We start from the raw sequence: 21,270 nt of genomic DNA on the forward strand, positions 1-21,270 counted from the left end.
ATGATCAGATATAATGATCAACGATCCTGTGGCCAAAGTGGAGGCACGAGCACTTGCAGAGGAAGTTGGGTTCCACTGCTTCTTGGTTTGCTGTGTCGATTGGTGTGAGATACTGACAATGATAAACAAGGTGAACAAGCTCCTCCAATCCACCTCAATGCAGTTGGATATCGCAGTGAATTTAACCTCAAATGCAAAGGCCTCTCTCACTACATACAGGGAAACTGGATTCTCTGAGGCCCAGACAACAGCCAAAAAAGCATTTGTGAAGAAATGAATGTGGAGGCTGTTCTGAAAGAGAGGAGACTGAGAATCAGCAAGGAGCATTTCAGCTATAAGACTCCCGATGAACCAGTGACTGATGCACTGAAAAACCTTGAAGTCGACTACTTCAACATTGTGGTCGACTCTGCTGTGACGTCCATGGACGAGAGATTTGAAACACTCAACCGGTTCGAAAACCAAATATGGAGTGCTGCTGAACTTCAGCACTGCCTCTCAGATGTCCAGTGAATCTTTAAAGGCTCACTGTATGGAAGTTGAACCACAGTTAAACACACAGCTGTATAGGTTTTATTGGACTATTTTAAGACATATAGCTGCAGCCATAGCCTATAGGCTTATGTTTACATTGTACAGACAAAGCTAATTGTATAATATTGTGAGAACTGGACTGATTACCAGGCAGCAGAGGCAAAGCTCAGTGTTATATTTGATTATTTCTACATTTTATATTTTCTACAATTTCTTATTTATGTTCATGTTAATATTCACTTATGCTAAGATTCAATAAATATTGTTTGTTTACACCTCATTCTGTTCTGTATAGGTCTACTTATTCTTAGAGGGACGGATGGAGCAAACTGTTTTAAAGGAGGGAGGAGCACTGGGTGTCAGGTGTGACTATGTGCCAATGGCAAATGGTTTACATGGCTCACAAGTCAGGTAGGAGGGCCCCTTAGCAGAATTTTGCATAGGGCCCCAGGGAGGTCAGGACTGGCTCTGACTGGGTCTGACTGCATGTCAAAATCCTGGTCAGAATGAATCCCTCCCATCTCTTCTTCTTAAACTTTCTAAATCCATGAATGCTTCCTTGTCTATATATTTCGATGCATACTGCATTCTGCCCTCAAGACTCAACAAGTGGAAACCCCCACTTTTCCTCCTCTTTGTTTTGATTGAGCCATGACAATCAAACAGGAACAGAAAATCTGTCTGTGCTCCAATCATCTTTTTCCCCTCCCTCCCAGCATCTCTCCATCCCTCTCTGACCTTGTTTCTCTACTCCCCCTTCGTTCCCTCTACCCATTCCACTCTCCCTTCTCCCCCCCTCTTCACTCCCTCTCTTCCTCTCTCTCACCTATCAGGTTGGCAACAAAGGCACCTGCCTCGACCAGCACAGATCCACACACAACCACAACCTCTAAATCAAATCCCCCCTAAAGTGTATTGGTCACACACACAGATTTGCAGATGTTATCGCAGGTGCAGCGAAACGCTTGTGTTTCTAGCTCCAACAGTGCAGTAATACCTGGCAATACAATGTTTTAAATATATAGACATATACATGGTGAAAGACAGTATGGACAGTATATGAAAAGAAAGAAAAGGTATGTACATCAGTAGTTATATAGGATGAGCCTTGACTTAGAATGCAGTATAGACATATGAAGTGGGTAAAACAGTATGTACACATTATTAAAGGTGACCAGTGTTCAATGACTATGTACATAGGGCAGCAGTCGCTAAGTTGCAGGGTAGAGCCTTGTGGTAGCCGGCTAGAGCACTAACCAAGGTTCAGGGCAGGGAACTGGGCAGAGGCAGGCTAGTGGTGACTGTTTAACAGTTTGATGGCCTGGAGATAGACGTTTCTCAGTCTCTTGGTCCCTTGGATGCACCTCTACTGTCTCCTCCTTCTAGATCAGGGGTGGGCGACTCCAGTCCTCGAGGGCTTGATTGGTGCACACTTTTTCTCCATTCCTAGCAAGCACAGCTGATTAATCAAATTACATTCTAAACTGATGATCATGATTAGGTGATTATTGGAGTCAGGCGTGTTAGCTGGGGCAAAAATGTGACACCAATCAGGCCCCCGAGGACTGGAATTGCCCCCCCCCCCTTGTTCTAGATGGTAGCGGGTGAATAGTCCCGTGGTTCGAGTGGCTGAGGTCCTTAATGATCTTCTTGGCCTTCCTGTGAAACCGAGTGCTGTAGATGTCCAGGAGGGCAGGCAGTGTGCCCCCAGTGATGCGTTGGCCTGACCGCACCACCCTCTAGAGAGCCCTGCCGTTGCGGACGGTGCAATTGCCGTACCAGGCGGTGCTATTACTCGACAGGATGCTCTCAATGGTGCATCTGCAGAAGTTTGTGAGGGTCTTAGTGGCCAAGCATTTGCACTTTCTTCACAATGCTGTCTGTGTGGGTGGACCATTTTAGGTTGTCAGTGATGTGCACGCAGAGGAACTTGAAGCTTTTGACCCTCTCCACGGCCCTGTCAATGTGGATCGGGGCGTGGTCCCTCTGCTGTCTCCTGAGGTCCACAATTAGCCGATCGTTATGTTGATGTCAAGAGAGAGGTTATTTTCCTGGCACCACTCCACCAGGTCTCTCACCTCCCCCCTGTAGGCTATATCGTTGTTGTTGGCAATCAGGCCTACCACTGTTGTGTTGTCAGCAAACTTGATGATTGAGTTGGAGACTCAGGCAGTCATTGGTGAACAGGGAGTACAGGAGGGGCCTGAGCACTGTCTGATTTGTCAATGGCTGTTGCATTGGAAAAATCTCTCTCTCTCTTACTTGCCTCCCTTACTCACCCTTACTCCCGCTCGAAGTCTCTCATTTCTTCTGACCTTTCGTCTAATCTAGCGTAAAACCTGGTCCAGCAAACACCCGTCCCCTTCCAGTGATTGATAGAGCGTTAATTATGCCCATCACTGTTATGGCAACGTTATTGTGATTGGAAATTAAACAGCTTGTCAATCACTGATCATTAAGAGGCACATTAGTGATGTGAAGGATTCATTTTACACTGGGATGACCACAGCATAACACCCTCTCTGTATCAGTGTATCTCTCTCTGCTGTGTTTCTACATTTCTGAGTCTCTTCCTCTTCCTCTCTGTCTTTATCAAAGATCAGAATCATAGCCCGACACACTCCAAGTATTTCAGAACTCTTACGTAATCGTGCATTATTTTTCTCTCAGAAACAAATATCCAAAGCAATACACTCCTCTAATGTAGCCTAACTCTCTCTCTCTCCGTCTGTCTGTCTGTCTCTCTCCGTCTGTCTGTCTCTCTCTCTCTCCGTCTGTCTCTCTCTCTCTCTCCGTCTGTCTGTCTCTCTCTCTCCGTCTCTCTCTCCATCTGTCTGTCTCTCTGTCTGGCTGTCTCTCTCTCTCTCTCTCTCAGTCAGTCTGTCTGTCTCTCTGACTGTCTCTCTCCGTCTGTCTCTCTCTCTCCGTCTCTCTCTCTCCGTCTGTCTGTCTCTCTGTCTGTCTCTCTCTGACTGTCTCTCTCTCAGTCTGTCTGTCTCTCTCTGACTGTCTCTCTCCGTCTCTCTCTCTCTCTGTCTGTCCGTCTGTCTCTCCGTCTGTCTGTCTCTCTCTCCGTCTCTCTCTCCGTCTCTCTCTTTGTCTCTCTCTTTGTCTCTCTCTTTGTCTCTCTCTTTGTCTCTCTCTTTGTCTCTCTCTTTGTCTCTCTGCTGACCAAGGTTTTCACAGTGACTTAAATCATCCAGGAGCTCCACGATCCATCGGCCGCTTGAGCAGAAGCGCAGTGGAGTGCAGTGCAGGCTGACATAATGAAGGAAGAAGGAGGAGGAGAGAGGACGAGGAGGAAGAGAGAGAAGAAGAGGAGAGAGAGGAAGTACAGGGATGCGGGTATGAAATGCGATCCACCCAGAAAGGTAGAAAAACAGCTACTAAAAATCCTGAAGGTGCAGATTTATTTTAGAGAGGGAGAGGCACTGCAGTGCTAGAAGATAATGGGTTGTTGTGATAGCAAATCAAATTATTTGTATTGCTCACATACACATATGTAGCAGATTGTTATTGCGGGTGTAGTGAAACGCTACAGCTCTCGTGGCTGGGACCACACCCTTCTCTATCAAAACACCTGCGCTCCTTGTGTGTGTGTGTGTGTGTGTGCGCATACGTGTACATGCGTGAGTGTGTGTGCGAGTGTGTATTATGAGGACTGAAACCCTAAGCGATACTGCTGTCTCTTCAAAACCTAATTGTTATTCATGCATCTGTATTTTTCTGCCTGTGCCTGGGTAGTGACAGGAGTATATGTGTGTCTGCATGAATCACCATATTCCCCTGACTGATAACGGCAACATGAAGGAGCAAGTGTACTTGTGTGTGTAAAAATAAACTATGGCGACTGGTTGTGTGTGTTGTTTTTTTTAAATGAGAAATTACAGTATGTGTTGGTGACAGTGATTGTGTGTTTTTCTTCACCGTGTGTGTGTGTGTGTGCACCTTGAAGTGTGATGCCCAGACGGATCATGTGACAGATGGTGGAGACAAGCTCTCCCAAGAGGCCGTCCTCAACAGCCTCACAAAGAGGTGCCACTGCCAACTCTCTCTGTCTGTGTGTGTGTGTGTGTGTGTGTGTGTCTCATCTAAATGAGAGCAGTGCTTCTAATGAGGATGGTATAGTCATTAATAGTGACATGACTGTTAGCAGACTATTAGAAACGGATTTATTCTAAGTGAAGCAGAGAGAAAGGGTGAGAAAGAGAGTGGGAGTGAGATAGATAGAGAGAAAAAGTGTAAGGGAGAGAGAGGGGGGGGGGAGGGCAGGAGAGAGGGGGGGGGGGCAGGAGAGAGGCAGGGTGAGAAAATGAGGGTGAGAGAGGACAAAAGAAACAGAGGCAGAAAATGAAATGGTGAGGGGCAGAAGTTAAACCAAAAAAAGAGGACAGACAGAGATAGACAGAAGTCAGCTAAGATTGGAAGGAAGGAGGTGGAGGAGAGGAGGAATAAAAGGAAGAGGGGAGGCATTTTTGGATGAGCAGAGAGGAACAACTTGGTCTAGGCTTCCCCTCCTGAGTTGGCTCTCCGCCCCAGGCAGGTTCCAGAGAGTTCTATCCAGCAGACCTACTCACATAACAATACTACCACCACAGATTCTCTGCTTGAGCAGCTGAACGCAGAAACCTCAACTCTCCATCTCTGCATTCATCAAATGAGAATTCTACGCCTCCACCCTCCCCTAGTCTAACCCAACAACATGTTGTGGTCATATGGTTGGACTCCAGAAGGTTGAATAAGGGAGAGGGACACAGGATGGACCACCTGCCATGGAGCTTATTTCCGGAGGAGGGCAGGGCACACCCTTTTCTCTCCTTCTTTCACCCTTCCTCGCCCTCTCTTGCCCTTTCTACCTCTTCTCCCTCATCCGCTGTCCTCCGTTTTGCCTCGTCAGGTGCAAGCTGCTGTTGACTCCTGTCCCCCCTCATCAAATCAGGCTTGTGTGTGTGTGTGTGTGTGTCCCTGTCATCAAATAGAGCAGTGATGCATAAAGACCTGCAATAAACCTGCCTCCACCTCTGCAGTACAGCACGGCCCTGTGTATGTAGGTCAGTCTCCCTCTCTAACTATCTCCTTCCCTCTCTCCTTGTTTCCCCTCGCCATGTCCTCCTCAGACCAACACAACCTCTTCCTCCTTTCTATCCAACGCTTGTTTTTATTTGACCAGCAGCCACCACCCTATTTCTCTCTATTCACCTGCGTTGCTTCAACCTCACATCTCTCTCTCTCTCTCTCTCTCTCTCTCTCTCTCTCTCTCTCTCTCTCTCTCTCTCTCTCTCTCTCTCTCTCTCTCTCTCTCTCTCTCTCTCTCCTCTCTCTCTCTCTCTCTCTCTCTCTCTCTCTCTCTCTCTCTCTCTCTCTCTCTCTCTCTCTCTCTCTCTCTCTCTCTCTCTCTCTCTCTCACACACACACTCTCACACACTCTCTCACACACTCTCTCACACACTCTCTCACACACTCTCTCACAGTTCAGGGCTATGAATGGTTGCCGTGGAGACTGCATCCTCCAGTGAAGCGGTAGGACTTGGGCGTCACAGCGACAGTGCTGATGGAGAATAATTCTGTGAGCTTTCTCTCTCTCCCTCATTTTCTCTCGCTCTCCGAGTCAACCACTCTCTCCTAGCAACACACTCTCCCCTAGCAACAGCAGCCCTCCATCTCTCCCTCCCCCTCTCCCTCTCTCCCCTTTTCACTCTCTGCCTGTCTCTTTTTTCCAACTCATTGTCACACTCTCCCCCCTCTCTCCCAGTCCCCCCCATCCCTCTCTTCCCTCCTTTCCTCTCTCCCTCTCTTCCCTCTCACTGCTCTCCATTTCTCCTCTCCTTCCTTTCGCTCTCTGGCTCTGCATTTCTTCCTCTCCTTCTCTTTTCTTCCCTCTACCAATTTCTCCCCAGGGGATTGTTCAGATCCAGCACAGCCCTCTGTGAATCCCTGTGCGTGCCCCTGCTTTAGAAACATAGCCGTGAAATGGCGGGGTGGATGGAAGCAGAGAGGAGAGGAGAGAGTGATAGAGTTAGGCAGCATGCAGAATCCTGATTTCATTAATGTGAGTCTGTTAATCTGGGCGTAGGCTGGACTCCATCTGTCATACCAGGAGCTGCACACAAAGCAGGGAGCGAACACACACACACACACACACAGTCTCTCTTTCTCAAACATAAAAATACATACACAAACTCCTAAACAAACACAAATATCTGCAGCAAACCACCCTGATGGAAACACGGGGGAAGGAACAGGGGCGTAGTCTCCAGCTGTGGCTCTTTGTCTCACATCGAACAGAAAGCAAATAGAATCTGTCAGACGACACACACAAACCCACCCTGCAGTTGTAACAATCGACACAACACCTCTCCTCTCTCACGCTGCAGCAATGCATTAAAGTGACTTCAGGTCCTAAACCTGCAGAAAGCCCGACAGGCAACGACTGACTGTGTCCCTGTCTACATCTTCACCGTTACAACTTCCTGAAATTTTTTCAAATCTGCTCAATTGAATCATTCTACATCCTAAAATTTGCCATTAGACTTTTTTTGGACTCCATCCCCATTATTCCAAACCCCCAACGTTCCTGCCCAGACGGCACTGCTTCATTTAGCATCCATCTCTTTATTTTAACTCCCCCCCCCCCCCCCCCCCCCATTAAAAATCCATCCAACCCCTTACTCTGTCGATCCCAGTATACACCCTCCCCATCCTGTCACCCCTTTCCACAACCCCTTACTCTGTCGATCCCAGTATACACCCTCCCCATCCTGTCACCCCTTTCCACAACCCCTTACTCTGTCGATCCCAGTATACACCCTCCCCATCCTGTCACCCCTTTCCACAACCCCTTACTCTGTCGATCCCAGTATACACCCTCCCCATCCTGTCACCCCTTTCCACAACCCCTTACTCTGTCGATCCCAGTATACACCCTCCCCATCCTGTCACCCCTTTCCACAACCCCTTACTCTGTCGATCCCAGTATACACCCTCCCCATCCTGTCACCCCTTTCCACAACCCCTTACTCTGTCGATCCCAGTATACACCCTTCCCATCCTGTCACCCCTTTCCACAACCCCTTAGTCAACTCCAGCCAACCCGACCCATGAAGACTGGCATCTCCAACCATTCGGTTTCCCTCCACTCACCACCCCCCTGCTCAAGGCTGCAACTCCTCAGTCTGGGCAAGAAATCGATTGCTAAGCGGGGAAGGCAGAGTGTGTGTGTGAGAGAGAGCGAGAGAGAGAGCGAGAGAGAGAGAGAAGACTGTGTGTGTGGGCAGTTAGTCAGGCTGTCTATAATGGACAGAGAGCCGGGTCATTCTCAGCATACCTTAATTACAACAAATCACCTTTCTATCTACTCAGTAAATTGCACTGTCATCCTTCTCTTCCTGTGTCAATCCATCTCTCTCCCACTCCTTTCTATCTCTCTGTATCCTCCACAATGTCTTCACGTTCCACTCCTCTCTCGTTACTCGCCCCTCATTCAATCTCTACTTCCCCCTCCCTCCCTCCCTCCCTGGACCCTGCTACATAACACATTCCAGCTGAGTTCCTCTCCACCCAAACACGTCTGTTCCGGAAGGTACTGACCTTGAGTCAGATGTTAATGCTTCTTGTGCGGTTATAATGAGTATGCTAATGAGGTAGAGAGCATCCGAGAGCAGCCAAGAGCAGGAAGCTACGGCCCATTTCATCATTCGAGAAGTACAGAGGTGACAAGAACAGTCACCAGGGTTACGAGACGTGGGGGACGAATGTGATTTTTGTAAAAGGTAGTCTGAGTTAGTCTGCGTTGGCCTAAACTGGTCTGGATTGTCCTTGGGTAGGTCTGGCTTAGCTAGTCTGGGTTGGTTTTTGATAGTCTTGAGTTGTTCTGCATTGGCCTGGGTTGCTCAGGGTCTTAGTCTGATTGTATTCTGCTTTGGTCTGGTCTGGTCAGGGTCAGAGCGGTTCAGTGTGTGGTGTAGTGGCCTGGCTCTTACCTCCGGCGGCGCTAGACACGGTCGGCCAGTTCTGGACCAGAACCCCCTGCGCTCCCTGCATCACCGACGACTCCTCCATGTGCACTGAGCTGGAACACAACACACACACTCTGAGGTTACACACTGGAGAAACAACCCAACACACACATTTTCAGAGGTTACAGAGTCTAGAGAAATATAACACACACACACACACAGTCTGATGGTACAGTATATATTGAGAGAGTTTTCTCTCATAAATATACACACAAATACACCCTTTCACTCTCAAACACATCACACACACGTTGTTTTCTGGGTGAACTCCATTATATTCTCTATCACAGGGCCATAAGGCAGCAGCAGCTATAAGCTTCTGTGGACCCAGTAGTCTCTCGCTCCACAAGTTTCCTATAATACAGAGCATTACTAAATTAAGCCATGGTAGGAAACCACAGTGTGTGTGTGTGTGTGTGTGTGTACACAGTCAGTAGCAGGGGTCTCAGGAGGGGGGTCAGACCAATTCCATCTCAGGAACTCAAATGGGCCCTTGGATTAGGATTAAACAGTAGTCACCCTGCATATTCACACCGCTCCATGGATTAGGGATTACAGATGGGTGCTCTAACATTTTCACACCCACCCCAGGGATTTCAGCAACCCTCCTAACTAAAATGTATTGAGCTCTGCGGTGTTAAAACAGCGACAGGCTCCTGCCATAATACAGCAAATAAACAGAACCCATACACACACACACACACACACACACACACACACACACACACACACACACACACACACACACACGCCATAAATGTAAGGTATGAGATTCCACTAAATCTTAATGTCCTCTATTCAAACTATGGTTAAATGTTTTAATCATGAAAAGGGTTCAGGTCCGTTTCATGTCGCTTTTGAAATAATCTGCATGTTCCACTATCATTTATCCAATAAGGGCAGCACCTTTTACCATAGTGAGATGCAGAGCAGGGTTTTCATTGAGGATTAGAAAAACACTCTCTATCTAGACTTTCTCTTTATTGTGTTAGCAGATATTACATAAAATCAAATGTATTCTTAATGTATTTTTTTTACACCGGCAGAAACCCAGCCTAAAACCCAGGAAAGTGAGCAATGCAGATGTAGAAGCACAGTGGCTTGGAAAAACTCCCTAGAAAGGCAGAAACCTAGGAAGAAACCTTAAGAGGAACCAGGGGCGACTGAAACCAGCAGGCAGAGCTAACAATGCGCAGAGCGCAAAGTGTCTGAATACTTATGTAAATAAGGTATTTCTGTTTTTTAATAAAAAAATGTTAAATGTTAAAGTTGACCCCCTTTTCGTGGTATCCAATTGTTAGCAGTTACTATCTTGTCTCACCGCTACAACTCCCGTACGGGCCTGGGAGAGACGAAGGTCGAAAGCCATGCGTCCTCCGAAACACAACCCAACCAAGCCGCACTGCTTCTTAACACAGTGCGCATCCAACCCGGAAGCCAGCCGCACCAATGTGTCGGAGGAAACACCGTGCATCTGGCGACCTGGTTAGCGCGCACTGCGCCCGGCCCTCCACAGGAGTCGCCAGTGTGTGCGCGTGTACATGCTAAATGCAAACAGTCTCTCGATATCAACCCGTCAATATGGTTTTAAGGAGGTGCTCTCCCTCTTTCAATCCTCCTGCATTGCTACTATTCCATGTTTAATCCCTCTCTTCTCTCCTTCCCTTTGACCCTGCCTGGAAAACTGGGTCTCGCAAAGTTTAGTCTCACAGAGGTCAGATGAGAAGAGAACCATTCCCCCACTTCAGCTGGAGTCCCTTTCTCTGTGTCTCTCTCTCGCTGTATTTCTCTCTCTGGCCCACACACACATACTTGAAAGTGCCCAATATGCGATTGAATACTCGATCCTATACCACAATATACTGCAAAATGTCAAAGGTGGAACACAAGGACATTTTCTCCATAGGGTAAAAGTGAAGCTATTGAAATAAATAATAGTTGAACATTTAAGAGAGACAGGAGGAAGGGAAAGCGTGTGGGAGGAGGCAGCAGTATTGCCACCATTTTAGTTGCACTTCTTCTCCAGGCTCTTCACACACTGTCCGGCCGTCCGCGTGCACACGTGTGCATGTGAGTGTATGTGTGCGGGTGTTATGTGTGAGCGTGTTCACCCCCAAGGTCAGGCAATCACAGCTCAGTCTCTATCCTCTCCTCGCTCTTCTGCCATCTGATTCACCCTCTGTCCCCCTCACCCATTCTCTCTTTATTCATTTCTCCCTTCCCCCTCTCCCTCCCTTTCTTTCTTTGCAATTTTTCACGCCTCCGTCATCTCTATTCCATCAGCTGTATTGAAATGTGTGTGTGTTGTGTGTGTGTGTAAAGGTCCTCCTGTCTTTTTGTAGTGGTATAAGGAGATGAATAGAGATTTGGCAGGGTGGCCATTTTAAGTGCTGTGTAGAGCTGGAGTCATCCAGATTCACTGATCAATTATTAATGGGGAACACTGGATCTAAAGCATGTTCCTAAAGCTAATGCCTGTATCTGTTTCTCTCTCGTTGTCAGTGACGTGTGTTCATGGATGCCAAGGGAAGCCAGGCTTCCCCCCCAAAAAAAGAACCAAGAAAAAAAGAAACAAAATAATGTTTCTTTTTTTCTCTTTGTGTTTCATAATTTTCCTTCAATTCACAAGAGGTTGAATGTATCTCACCGGAGAAAGGATCCGAGCGAGCGAAACAGCACCACTCGGTCTCTGTATGTGTAGGCCATCTCTGTGATGCTGTCTGTTCATAAAGAGTACCACATTGTTGCCGCCTGTAGCACTGAATGCAGGGAAGCCAGCGAGCATTTGGCCTCCCTTGATAATTTAAACAAATGAAATAATAGCCAATCATCGCTGAGCTAAACTGAGCTAGTGTCAAGGGAAGACCGTTTTGATTTGGCTTCTTTATCCGTAATTGACAGAAACAACTTGAATTGTTACATCTTGTTGTGTTGCTGTCCTCCGGTGGCTAGCTAGCTAGCTAAAATGGTCCTTTTCTGAATTTAGCAATGGATGGATAAGGATTTGGACATGTGGTTTTACTTCATTTCCCCTGCTAGCCAATGATTATAACGGTGATTTTGATCCAACCATATATTCATATTGTGCCCCTGGACTGAGAGGATGGAAGTTCAATAAGTAGCTAGATGTAGAAGGCTAATGTTAACTAGCTAACGTTGCCCATGAAAGGAAGTTAGGCTAGCGAGCAAACATTTTAACCAGGTAGCCTAGGACAAACAAAAAAAAGCTTGTACTGTATGATAAAGTGATAGACCGTTTAGTCAACATGAAAGAGGAGGGTGTAGGGTGAGCCAACATGTTTTTTTCTACTTGCACACACACACACACACACACAAATCAGATCCAAGGACAGCCACATCATATTTATCTTACGTTGATTGGACTACATTGTTTTTGGTATCTTTCATTTGTCACTGTATTAGACCAAGCATAGGTGATTTGATGATGTTGAAATGTTGAAGATGAAATGGTGCTGGAATAGTGGAGGCATCTCCTGTTTTCTTTGCGACTTGCGGTAACTCTCTGTGGTTCTAAAATCAATAGTAGTTTAGTGGTCTGAACATGTCGGAAACATTACCTTGCTTGACCATGCTGTATCTCATGTAACTGATAGTTACATGCAATATGTTTTCTGGACTTCACAGGACAGAGGTTGTACTCTGGCTTTGTAACGAAATAAAGGTGTGGTTAAATTGATTCTGCCAATGGGGCTTCTTATTGTCTCAGCCTTTAGGCCTATATACATCATGATGTCAAGGCTTATGAACTAACAGGTTATAGAGCAAACAATGCAATTATCACAACACATAGGTTGTAATATGGCTTTTCCCCCCTGGTTTGGCTTCCCCGGTGATTTTACACACGCACCGCTTTTGCTCATTGTCCCACTTTCTCCTTGTGTCCATGTTAATGTCTCTTTGTCTGTCTGAAAGACAATCAGCCTGCTTGTCTGTCTGTCTGGCTGATGGTTAGTTCATCCCATCACTTCTCACTCCCCCCCTGCTGCTCCCCCATGGACTTTCCCAAACGGACTCTTACCCTGTCCCCACAGGTGTAAATGTGCATAGAATGATTATCTTTATTATGTCTCATTCACTTTTAAAAAATGTATCTTCATTTTTTATTTAACCTGCTCTGTTGGAGCCAAGAGCATACGATTATCACTGTACCTTGCAAATACCATGTAATTATCTATCTATCTATAGTTTCTCCCGTTCTTCTCTGCAGATCCTCTCAAACTCTGTCAGGTTGGATGGGGAGCGTCGCTGCACAGCTATTTTACGCTCTCCAGAGATGTTCTTCTCTGCAGATCCTACTTTCAGGTCTCTTCAGAGATGTTCGATCGGGTTCAAGTCCGGGCTCTGGCTGGGCCACTCAAGGACATTCTGAGACTTGTCCTGAAGCCACTCCTGCGTTGGCTTGGCTGTGTGCTTAGGGTCATTGTCCTGTTGTAAGGTGAACCTTCACCCCAGTCTGAAGTGCTGAGCACTCTGGAGCAGGTTTTCATCAATAATCTCTCTGTACTTTGCTCGGTTAATCTTTCTCTCGATCCTGAATAGTCTCCCAGTCCATGACACTGAAAAACATCCCACAGCGTGATGCTGCCACCACCATGCTTCACTGTAGGGATGGTGCCAGGTTTCCTCCAGACACTTGGCATTCTGGCCAAAGATTTTCAATCTTGGTTTCATCAGACCAGAGAATCTTGTTTCTCATGGTCTGAGAGTTCTTTAGGTGCCTTTTGGAAAACTCCAAGCAGGTTTCTCATGTGCCTTTTACTGACGAGTGGCTTCTATCTGGCCACACTACCACAAGGGCCTGATTGGTGGAGTGCTGTAGAGTTGGTTATCCTTCTGGAATGTTCTCCAATCTCCACAGAGGAACTCTGGAGCTCTGTCAGAGTGACCATTGGGTTCTTGGTCACTTCCCTGACCAAGGTCCTTCTCTTCCGATTGCTCAATTTGGCCGACCGGCCAGCTCTAGGAAGAGTCCTGGTGGTTACAAACTTCTTCAATTTAAGAATGATGTGTTGTTGCAGAAATGTTTTGGTACCCTTTCCCAAATTCCAAATCTATGCCTCGACATAATAATGTCTCAGAGCTCTGCAGACAATTCCTTCGACCTCATGGCTTGGTTTTAGCTCTGAAATGCACTGTCAACTGTGGGACCATATACAGACAGCCGCCCCTCACAAACACTCACTTTCCAAATCATGTCCAATCAACTGAATTTACCACTGGTTCTCCAAGTTGTAGAAAGATCTCAAGGATGATCAATGGAAACAGGATGCACCTGACCTCAATTTCAAGTCTCATAGCAAAGTGTCTGAATACTTATGTAAATAAGGTATTTCTGTTTTTTTATAAAAAAAATTTAAATGTTAAAGTTGACCCCCTTTTCGTGGTATCCAATTGTTAGTAGTTACTATCTTGTCTCACCGCTACAACTCCCGTACGGGCCTGGGAGAGACGAAGGTCGAAAGCCATGCGTCCTCCGAAACACAACCCAACCAAGCCGCACTGCTTCTTAACACAGTGCGCATCCAACCCGGAAGCCAGCCGCACCAATGTGTCGGAGGAAACACCGTGCATCTGGCGACCTGGTTAGCGCGCACTGCGCCCGGCCCTCCACAGGAGTCGCCAGTGCGCGACGAGACAAGGATATCCCTACTAGCCAAACCCTCCCTAACCCAGACGACGCTGGGCCAATTGTGAGTTGCCCCACGGACCTCCTGGTCGCGGCCAGGTGCAACAGAGCCTGGGCTCGAACCCAGAGTATCTGGTAGCACAGCTGGCACTGCGATGCAGTGCCCTAGACCACTGCGCCACCTGGGAGGCCCATGTTTTTTTTTTTTTTAATAAAAATGGCAAACATTTCTCTCTCTCTCTTTGCCTGTCATTATTACAACCAGTGCAGTAAAAATGAACCCATAGACACGCTAGCCTCTAGCTTAGCGGGGTTCATAATTACAGAGAAATATATTTAGGGCTGTAAAACTAACTAGGTCAAAATCATTACTCAAGTGCATTGCTGTTTGGGGTATACCCTCAAAATGTCTCAAAATGTTTCAAACAAACTGTAATCTCAGTAGAGTATAAATAGATCAGTAAACAGCTCAGATTTAGGGAGGGAGGGGAAGAGAGAGGAGGAGGGATGGATAAAGGGCTCCATGCTAAAGTGACAAGAGCGATTTAATGTATTAGAATGATTTGCTCAAGCACATTAACTCTCATTAAACCCTGCTGTAATTATGAGGGAATCTGTGTAACACCAATGACACTCAGATGTTAAACTTGTATTAAACTTGTATTACAGTTTTTTCCAACTGCTTACACACAAAATCTTTTCATGTCACACGATTTTTGAAACCTCTCACTTAAAGTGCATAACTACACATCAAATATCCAAAACCATAAGCTATTTCTCAGCCTTTGACTCAGTTGTCAATTGCATAAAACATTTTTTTCAAAACACTACACACAATTCTCTACCTAAAACACAAAAATCTAACAGGAAGGGACTTGCTTTCCTTTTCCAAACACAACCAATCAAAATGCTACACTTATTCACCACACACACTCCTCACATGTGCAAACATGTGCAAACACTAATAGCTTAACTGATCACTAACCAATCACTGCTTTACTGTAGTATAGGCCTATAAATAGGTCATAGGTCAGATGACCTGTTTTGAACAATGGATGCCAACAATGGACAGAGAGCAAGAGGAGTAGGAGGGAGAGGAAGATGAAGAAGAGGATGAGGGCAAAGAAGAGAAGGAAGGAGAGCCATCTCTGATGAGATTAGGGCAACACTTGTTGATCATGTGATCAACCACGGTTTGACCATGAGAGAGGCTAGACTGAGAGTCCAGCCCAACTTGAGTCGATTTACAGTGGCGTCCATAATTCGAACCTTCAGAAATGAGAACTATATAATGACTATTTTAGCATTACAGTATTGTACTGTAAAATACATATGACTGCATAGTATTGCATAAACATTTGTAACTCTAAGCCATCCATTTACTGCACTGCATTGAATGAATGAGGTTGGTTATCATGCTGTACTACATTTTTTTGTACATTGTTTACAGTCCCTATGCTGAACACATACTGTGTTGGAATTCTGTACAGAGTGGAAAGGCTAAGACATCATGGAGGACGAGGACACTTGTTTACAGATGTACAAGAGACTGCAATTATAAATATGGTCTATGTGGGGACATAGAGGTTGCCTCTGTCCAAGGTTGGATACGCCATGCTAGGAGATACTTCCCTCGATGTTTGGCAAGAGAAAACGTATCCTGTGATGTGGATGAAGTATCGTGGCCAGACTCAGGCCGGAGAAGAGATGAAGCGTAGCTTAGCGCTGGTGATTCCCCCCCCCCCTACCAATTCCTGGACTGACCCCCCGGGACCCCACACACACAATTGTGTTCTTTACTGTATTCTAAAGAATATACTTTTGGTTTACATATGTTTATGGTTTTGTTGTATGCTACTCTATACAACAGTAATGTTTGGCCTAATAAATATTTTCTGTTTCTACATTGCATTGGTATTTACAGTGTACTTGTTACCCCGCTCAGCAGATTACTTTCACCGTAGAACATTGTATTGATATGTAGATATAAGCCTATGAAAGACCAAAGAGTTTTAGATTTAGAACAACAGTGTTTACATGGTATATCCAAAAATGTACTATTATGAAAGCAGTGTTTGCCATTTGATGCAAATGCTTCATTCTGACATGTGTTTATGGCATTTTGAATGCAGTGTTACATTTTGAAGGAGATGTGAGGCATTTTGCATTTTGTGTGTGCAGTTTTGGGAATTGTGTGTAGAGTTTTGAAAAAAAGGAGACAGTTTTGAAAACATGTGTAAGCAGTTGGAAAAAACTGTAATCTGACACACACACACACACACACACACACACACACACACACACACACACACACACACACACACACACACACACACACACACACACACACACACACACACACACACACACAGACACAATAAACAATAAATGATAAGCCATAAAACAATGACAAATACACACACTGACCCTGATGAACCATGTCTCTGGACAGACAGACAGACAGACGTTGTTTACAGGGAGCTGTGAAAGCGTTGTCCATTCTGTCATCTCTCATGTCCCTCATCACTGCCGCAGTGCTGTCTGTCATGGCCGGAGGGATAGACCTCTATGTGTGTGTGTGTGTGTATATGTGTGTGTGTGTGTGAGTGTTTGTGAAGGGCGGTGGCAGATGACCTACTTCTGTTTTTCCCCGATGGAGGGACTGGTCCGCCAGTCATCCTCAGTTCATGAGATCGGAACTGCAGCAGAGCAGTGTGTGTGTGTGTGTGTGTGTGTGTGTGTGTGTGTGTGTGTGTGTGTGTGTGTGTGTGTGTGGGTGTGTGTGTGTTTGTGTGTACTATGAGATTACCTGGTGCAGTGCATTTGGTGATGTGGTTCGCCTGGCTACCCCTGGCTCATTAATGCTGGCTCTGCTCGTTAACTTAGCCCCTCCCTCTCTTTAGCATGCTCCTCGTTTGGGTCAAGCCCAGGCAATCCCAGAGCAGCTAGTGGCCCAATGGCTCATGGGTAATGTGATCCCAATGTGTTGTGTTGCGCATTCCCAATGCCATATTTCCGCCTAACTGCCCTCCCCTCCATCTCTCTCTCTCCATCCCTCCGTCTGTCTCTCTCTCCATCCCCCTCTCTGTCCCTCTCTCTCTCCATCCCTCCGTCTGTCCCCTCAGTCTATCACTGACCCCCTGATTACCCCTTGCTCTCTAACTACTACTGTCTAACAACCAAGCTAAAAGAATACTGTAGAACAGATGCTATATAAATAGGATAATATCTGGTTTAATAGTCATGTATTTTGGTATTTGTTGCAAAAGCAGCAGCTACTCTTCCTGGGGTCCACACAAAACATGAAATAATACAGAACATCAAAGACAGAACTAGATATATATATATTTTTTAAAGACACACGTAGCCTACATATCAATGATTAAAAACAAACTATCTGGTCAAATAGGGGAGAGGCTTTGTGCTGCGAGGCGTTGTTTTATCTTTGTTTTGAAACCAGGTTTGCTGTTTATTTTAGCAATATGAGATGGAAGGAAGTTCCATGCAATAAGGGCTCTATATAATACTGTATGTTTTCTTGAATTTGTTCTGGTTTTGGGGACTGTGAAAAGACCCCTGGTGGCATGTCTGGTGGGATAAGTGTGTGTCTGATCTGTGTGTAAATTGACTATGCAAACAATTTGGGATTTTCAACACATTATTGTTTCTTATAAAAAGAAGAAGTGACAGTCAGTCTCTCCTCGACTCCTAGCTATTTATATCAGCCCTCTGATTACAATTAAGAGCCAAACGTGTCGCTCTGTTCTGGGCCGGCTGCAGCTTAACTAGGTCTTTCCTTGTAGCACTGGACCACACGACTGGACAACAATCAAGATTAGACAAAACTAGAGCCTGCGGAACTTGTTTTTTTTTTGGAGTGTGGCTGACTCCGAAGGAAATTCTTCTGTTGCGCTATAGGGTTTGGCATCCATTTGAATTAAACAAGCAGCAATGTGAGTAGTACGTATAGTGGAGGGCAATGGGTAAAGTAACATAGGATTTATGAGGGTTTAAAAGGAATGGAATGCTGGTGAATTATGAATCTTGGAGTAACATTCTAATGGACAGTGGACACCTTTTGAGGTATGGTAAAAGGTTATTTGTGCTTACCTCTGCATCCCAGCCCTAAGTGAAGCAGAGTAACGCCAGTCAGAATTGGGCACCTTGGGCTGCAAAAGAGACAGAGAGAGAAATGGATTGGAGTCTTAGGTACTGAAAGAGATCACACAGGCAAAACCCAATATCTTCTCATGAATAAGTCATGGCGTGAACTAGAAGTAGATGCACAAACACTCATCATGAAGGCAACAGCTTGCCTCTGCCTGTGGAAAGAAATGAGTGACGAGTTACGCTGGACCTCCCCTGCTCCCCTCCCTCTTCCCCTCTTCCCCTCTTCCCTGTCCTCTGTGAGAGTGACGACTTTGAGAGATATGCCTGTTCAGTGCCCAGACCAGACCAGACCGGACCCCTGACCCTGCCTCTCTGCCACAGTCCCTCAGGCCACCCCCTTCCTGGGTCAAACAACTCAGCTTCAGGGGATACGCTCCATTACAATGGCGACCCAATGGAATTCTCACATCACTGTTTTTGTCTAAGGGCTCCATCAGAGCTGTCCACCTCTCCACCCTTCCTCTTTCTCCCTCGCTTTCTATCACTCTTTTGCTCGGAATGTCCTTCTTACTATTTTAATATTTGATGTATTTGTATTTGATGTATTAGGCATGGTTTAAGGATCGCCCTCATTCATCTCAGTGCTCTCCTATCTCTATATCCTCCATTTTATATCCAGCTGTCGCTCCGTCTCTTTCATTTTATTCTCTTTTCCCCCTCTGATCAAAACCTTGTGTGTCACTGTCACAGTATCAGCCTGAGCTGGTCCGACAGGCCTCACCATGGTAACCACATGGATCCCCCCACCCCATCTCTCCTCGTCTCCTTCTGTTTCAGGTCACAGGTGGAGGAGGAGAGGTGAGGTGAGGGGGAGGCGATATCAGCTTTACCCCCTCAGGCCTGCACCTGGACAGAGAATAAATGTGACATCCCCATCACAACAGAGCCGTGAGAGAGGCGTGTGAAACGGCCATAACCTCTGTCTGGAGGCTCTGTCTCTAGTGACATCATCAGGTGAACTCTGAATACCAGCCAACACTTGGGGATGTATCCAAGGTGATAACATGCTTTAAAAAAACACAAGTCTTACTGTAAAAGGTTAATGGAAATGTATTTGAAACCATATGATATGTAATGTTGTAATGTTCTGAAATAGAGACGATCACAGTATGGGCCTGGGATCAGATTACCCATTCCTAACCTTAACCATTACGGGGCAACAACAACAAAAAACACATCTGATCTAGTAGGAACAAGCTCTACCTTCTTCCCAGTGGTGACCCATTTCCTGTGCTGTCCACAGGACAGATGTTAACTTCCTGGAGATGGGGGGGGGGGGGGGGGGGGGGGGAATCGACCGTAGTCTCTCCACACAGCACATTCATCACCCTGAAATCCAATATGTGGCCCAAATGAGGAAAAACCTGGTGTTCCTCCAGGAGTCAGACATCCCATCATCTACATCCACAGGGAAACAGACGGCTCAACGCGCCACAGCAACACACGGACACACTCATCAGCACTGCAGCAGGGACACAGTATAGAAATTTGTGTTGAAGTTGCGTCAAATCCATAAAGAAGTACACCTTACGGAGCAGTGACAAACTCTAAAGCTAAAATAGACTTTGTTGGCGTAACCAAGGATGGAAATAGGCTTCACACCTGAACAGCCTACACATTTTAACACTCCAAAGCCTTAAACACTCCACACTCCAACTCTCATAAACAAGAGACTTAACACTCCACACTCCAACTCTCATAAACAAGAGAGACTTAACACTCCACACTGTAACTCTCATAAACAAGAGAGACTTAACACTCCACACTGTAACTCTCATAAACAAGAGAGACAGACTTCATCCCAAAAAATAGGGTAGTTTCCATAGAAATAAAAACGGCATCACTAAGCAGTTGCCCTGCAGTAACTGTTTGGGGGAGTGGTCTGGCCGTCCTTACGGTGTGTGTGTGTGTACATTAGAACAGACTCCCACTAACACCGTAGGTTAGAGAGGAGCATCTGGACCCTAAAACACGTCTGCAGTCTGATGCAGCCCTACACACAGACAGGCTCTGAGTCTATCAGCAATACACACAGGACGTAGCGCGATGGCGGAGAGTTGATATTGTGAATTTGGTTTCTGTATCTGAGAGAGAGAGAGAGAAATCAAGACAGAATGTTTTTATCCCTATGGGTTTCCTGGGCACTCCCTTCCTCCCTGCCTCGCTGCGTGAACACAAATCAGGGACTTAATAAGGCCCTGTTTTTTTTCTTTCTTTCTCTCTCTGCCTCTGAGTGGACACCCCTCGCATGGATACAGCGCTCGCACCTCCACCATGGAACGCCTTGGTCCAATCACCTTGCTTTCCCCGTCCTCATGGAACCCGATCAATCCCACCGTGGTGTCGGGAAACACGTCGCCGACAGTTAATTACAAAGCTGGAGCAAACATGACTGGCATTTAATGAGGGAAACCACCAGGGAGAGAGGAGCAATTACCTGAACATTGTTTTATTTCACCCTTTTCATCCCCTTTTACTCCCCCTACCTCATTTCTTCTTCATTCATTTTTATTGTGTATAATTTCAGCCAGTAGTTTTGAAAATAGAGCTCATGAGCAAAAAAAAACGATCCCCGAAAATGTTTCGCAATTGTGCAAAACGTATTCCATTTTGTATATGCTACGTCCTGAATTTGTTTTGCGAAATAACAATGCTTAAATTCTTGCGATTCGTATGATACGTCACAAATTCCAATTCGTAAATTAAGCCACACATGTGTATTAAAGTGCTTAAGATCCCAATCCATCTCTTTGAAGGCTTAAATGTTATCTTAATTTTAAATGAGCCCTGTCGACAATGTACATATTTCTTTTGTCATAATTGTCATTTTCTCAACTGTGTTGTTCTACGACAACCATGCAGTCAGAACAGTTTCCTATGGCAACAGTCACCAGATTCCACTTC

General features: G+C 45.9%; 1 protein-coding gene across 21 annotated transcripts in view; it reads right to left on the reverse strand.

Moving 5' to 3' along the window:
* The window catches only part of LOC109864680 (protocadherin alpha-C2), a 202,713-nt gene that overhangs the window by 11,921 nt on the left and 169,522 nt on the right, over positions 1-21,270 (reverse strand). For all 21 annotated transcript variants that reach the window (XM_031798575.1, XM_031798568.1, XM_031798583.1 and 18 more), the window contains 2 exons: positions 18,307-18,365; positions 8,514-8,602 (listed from right to left, as the gene is read on the reverse strand). In XM_031798575.1, coding sequence (XP_031654435.1) covers positions 8,514-8,602; positions 18,307-18,365 — 148 coding nt within the window. The remainder of the gene's footprint in view (positions 1-8,513; positions 8,603-18,306; positions 18,366-21,270) is intronic.

The sequence above is a fragment of the Oncorhynchus kisutch genome, linkage group LG19 (assembly GCF_002021735.2).
Source record: "Oncorhynchus kisutch isolate 150728-3 linkage group LG19, Okis_V2, whole genome shotgun sequence".
Classification (NCBI taxonomy): Eukaryota; Metazoa; Chordata; class Actinopteri; order Salmoniformes; family Salmonidae; genus Oncorhynchus; species Oncorhynchus kisutch.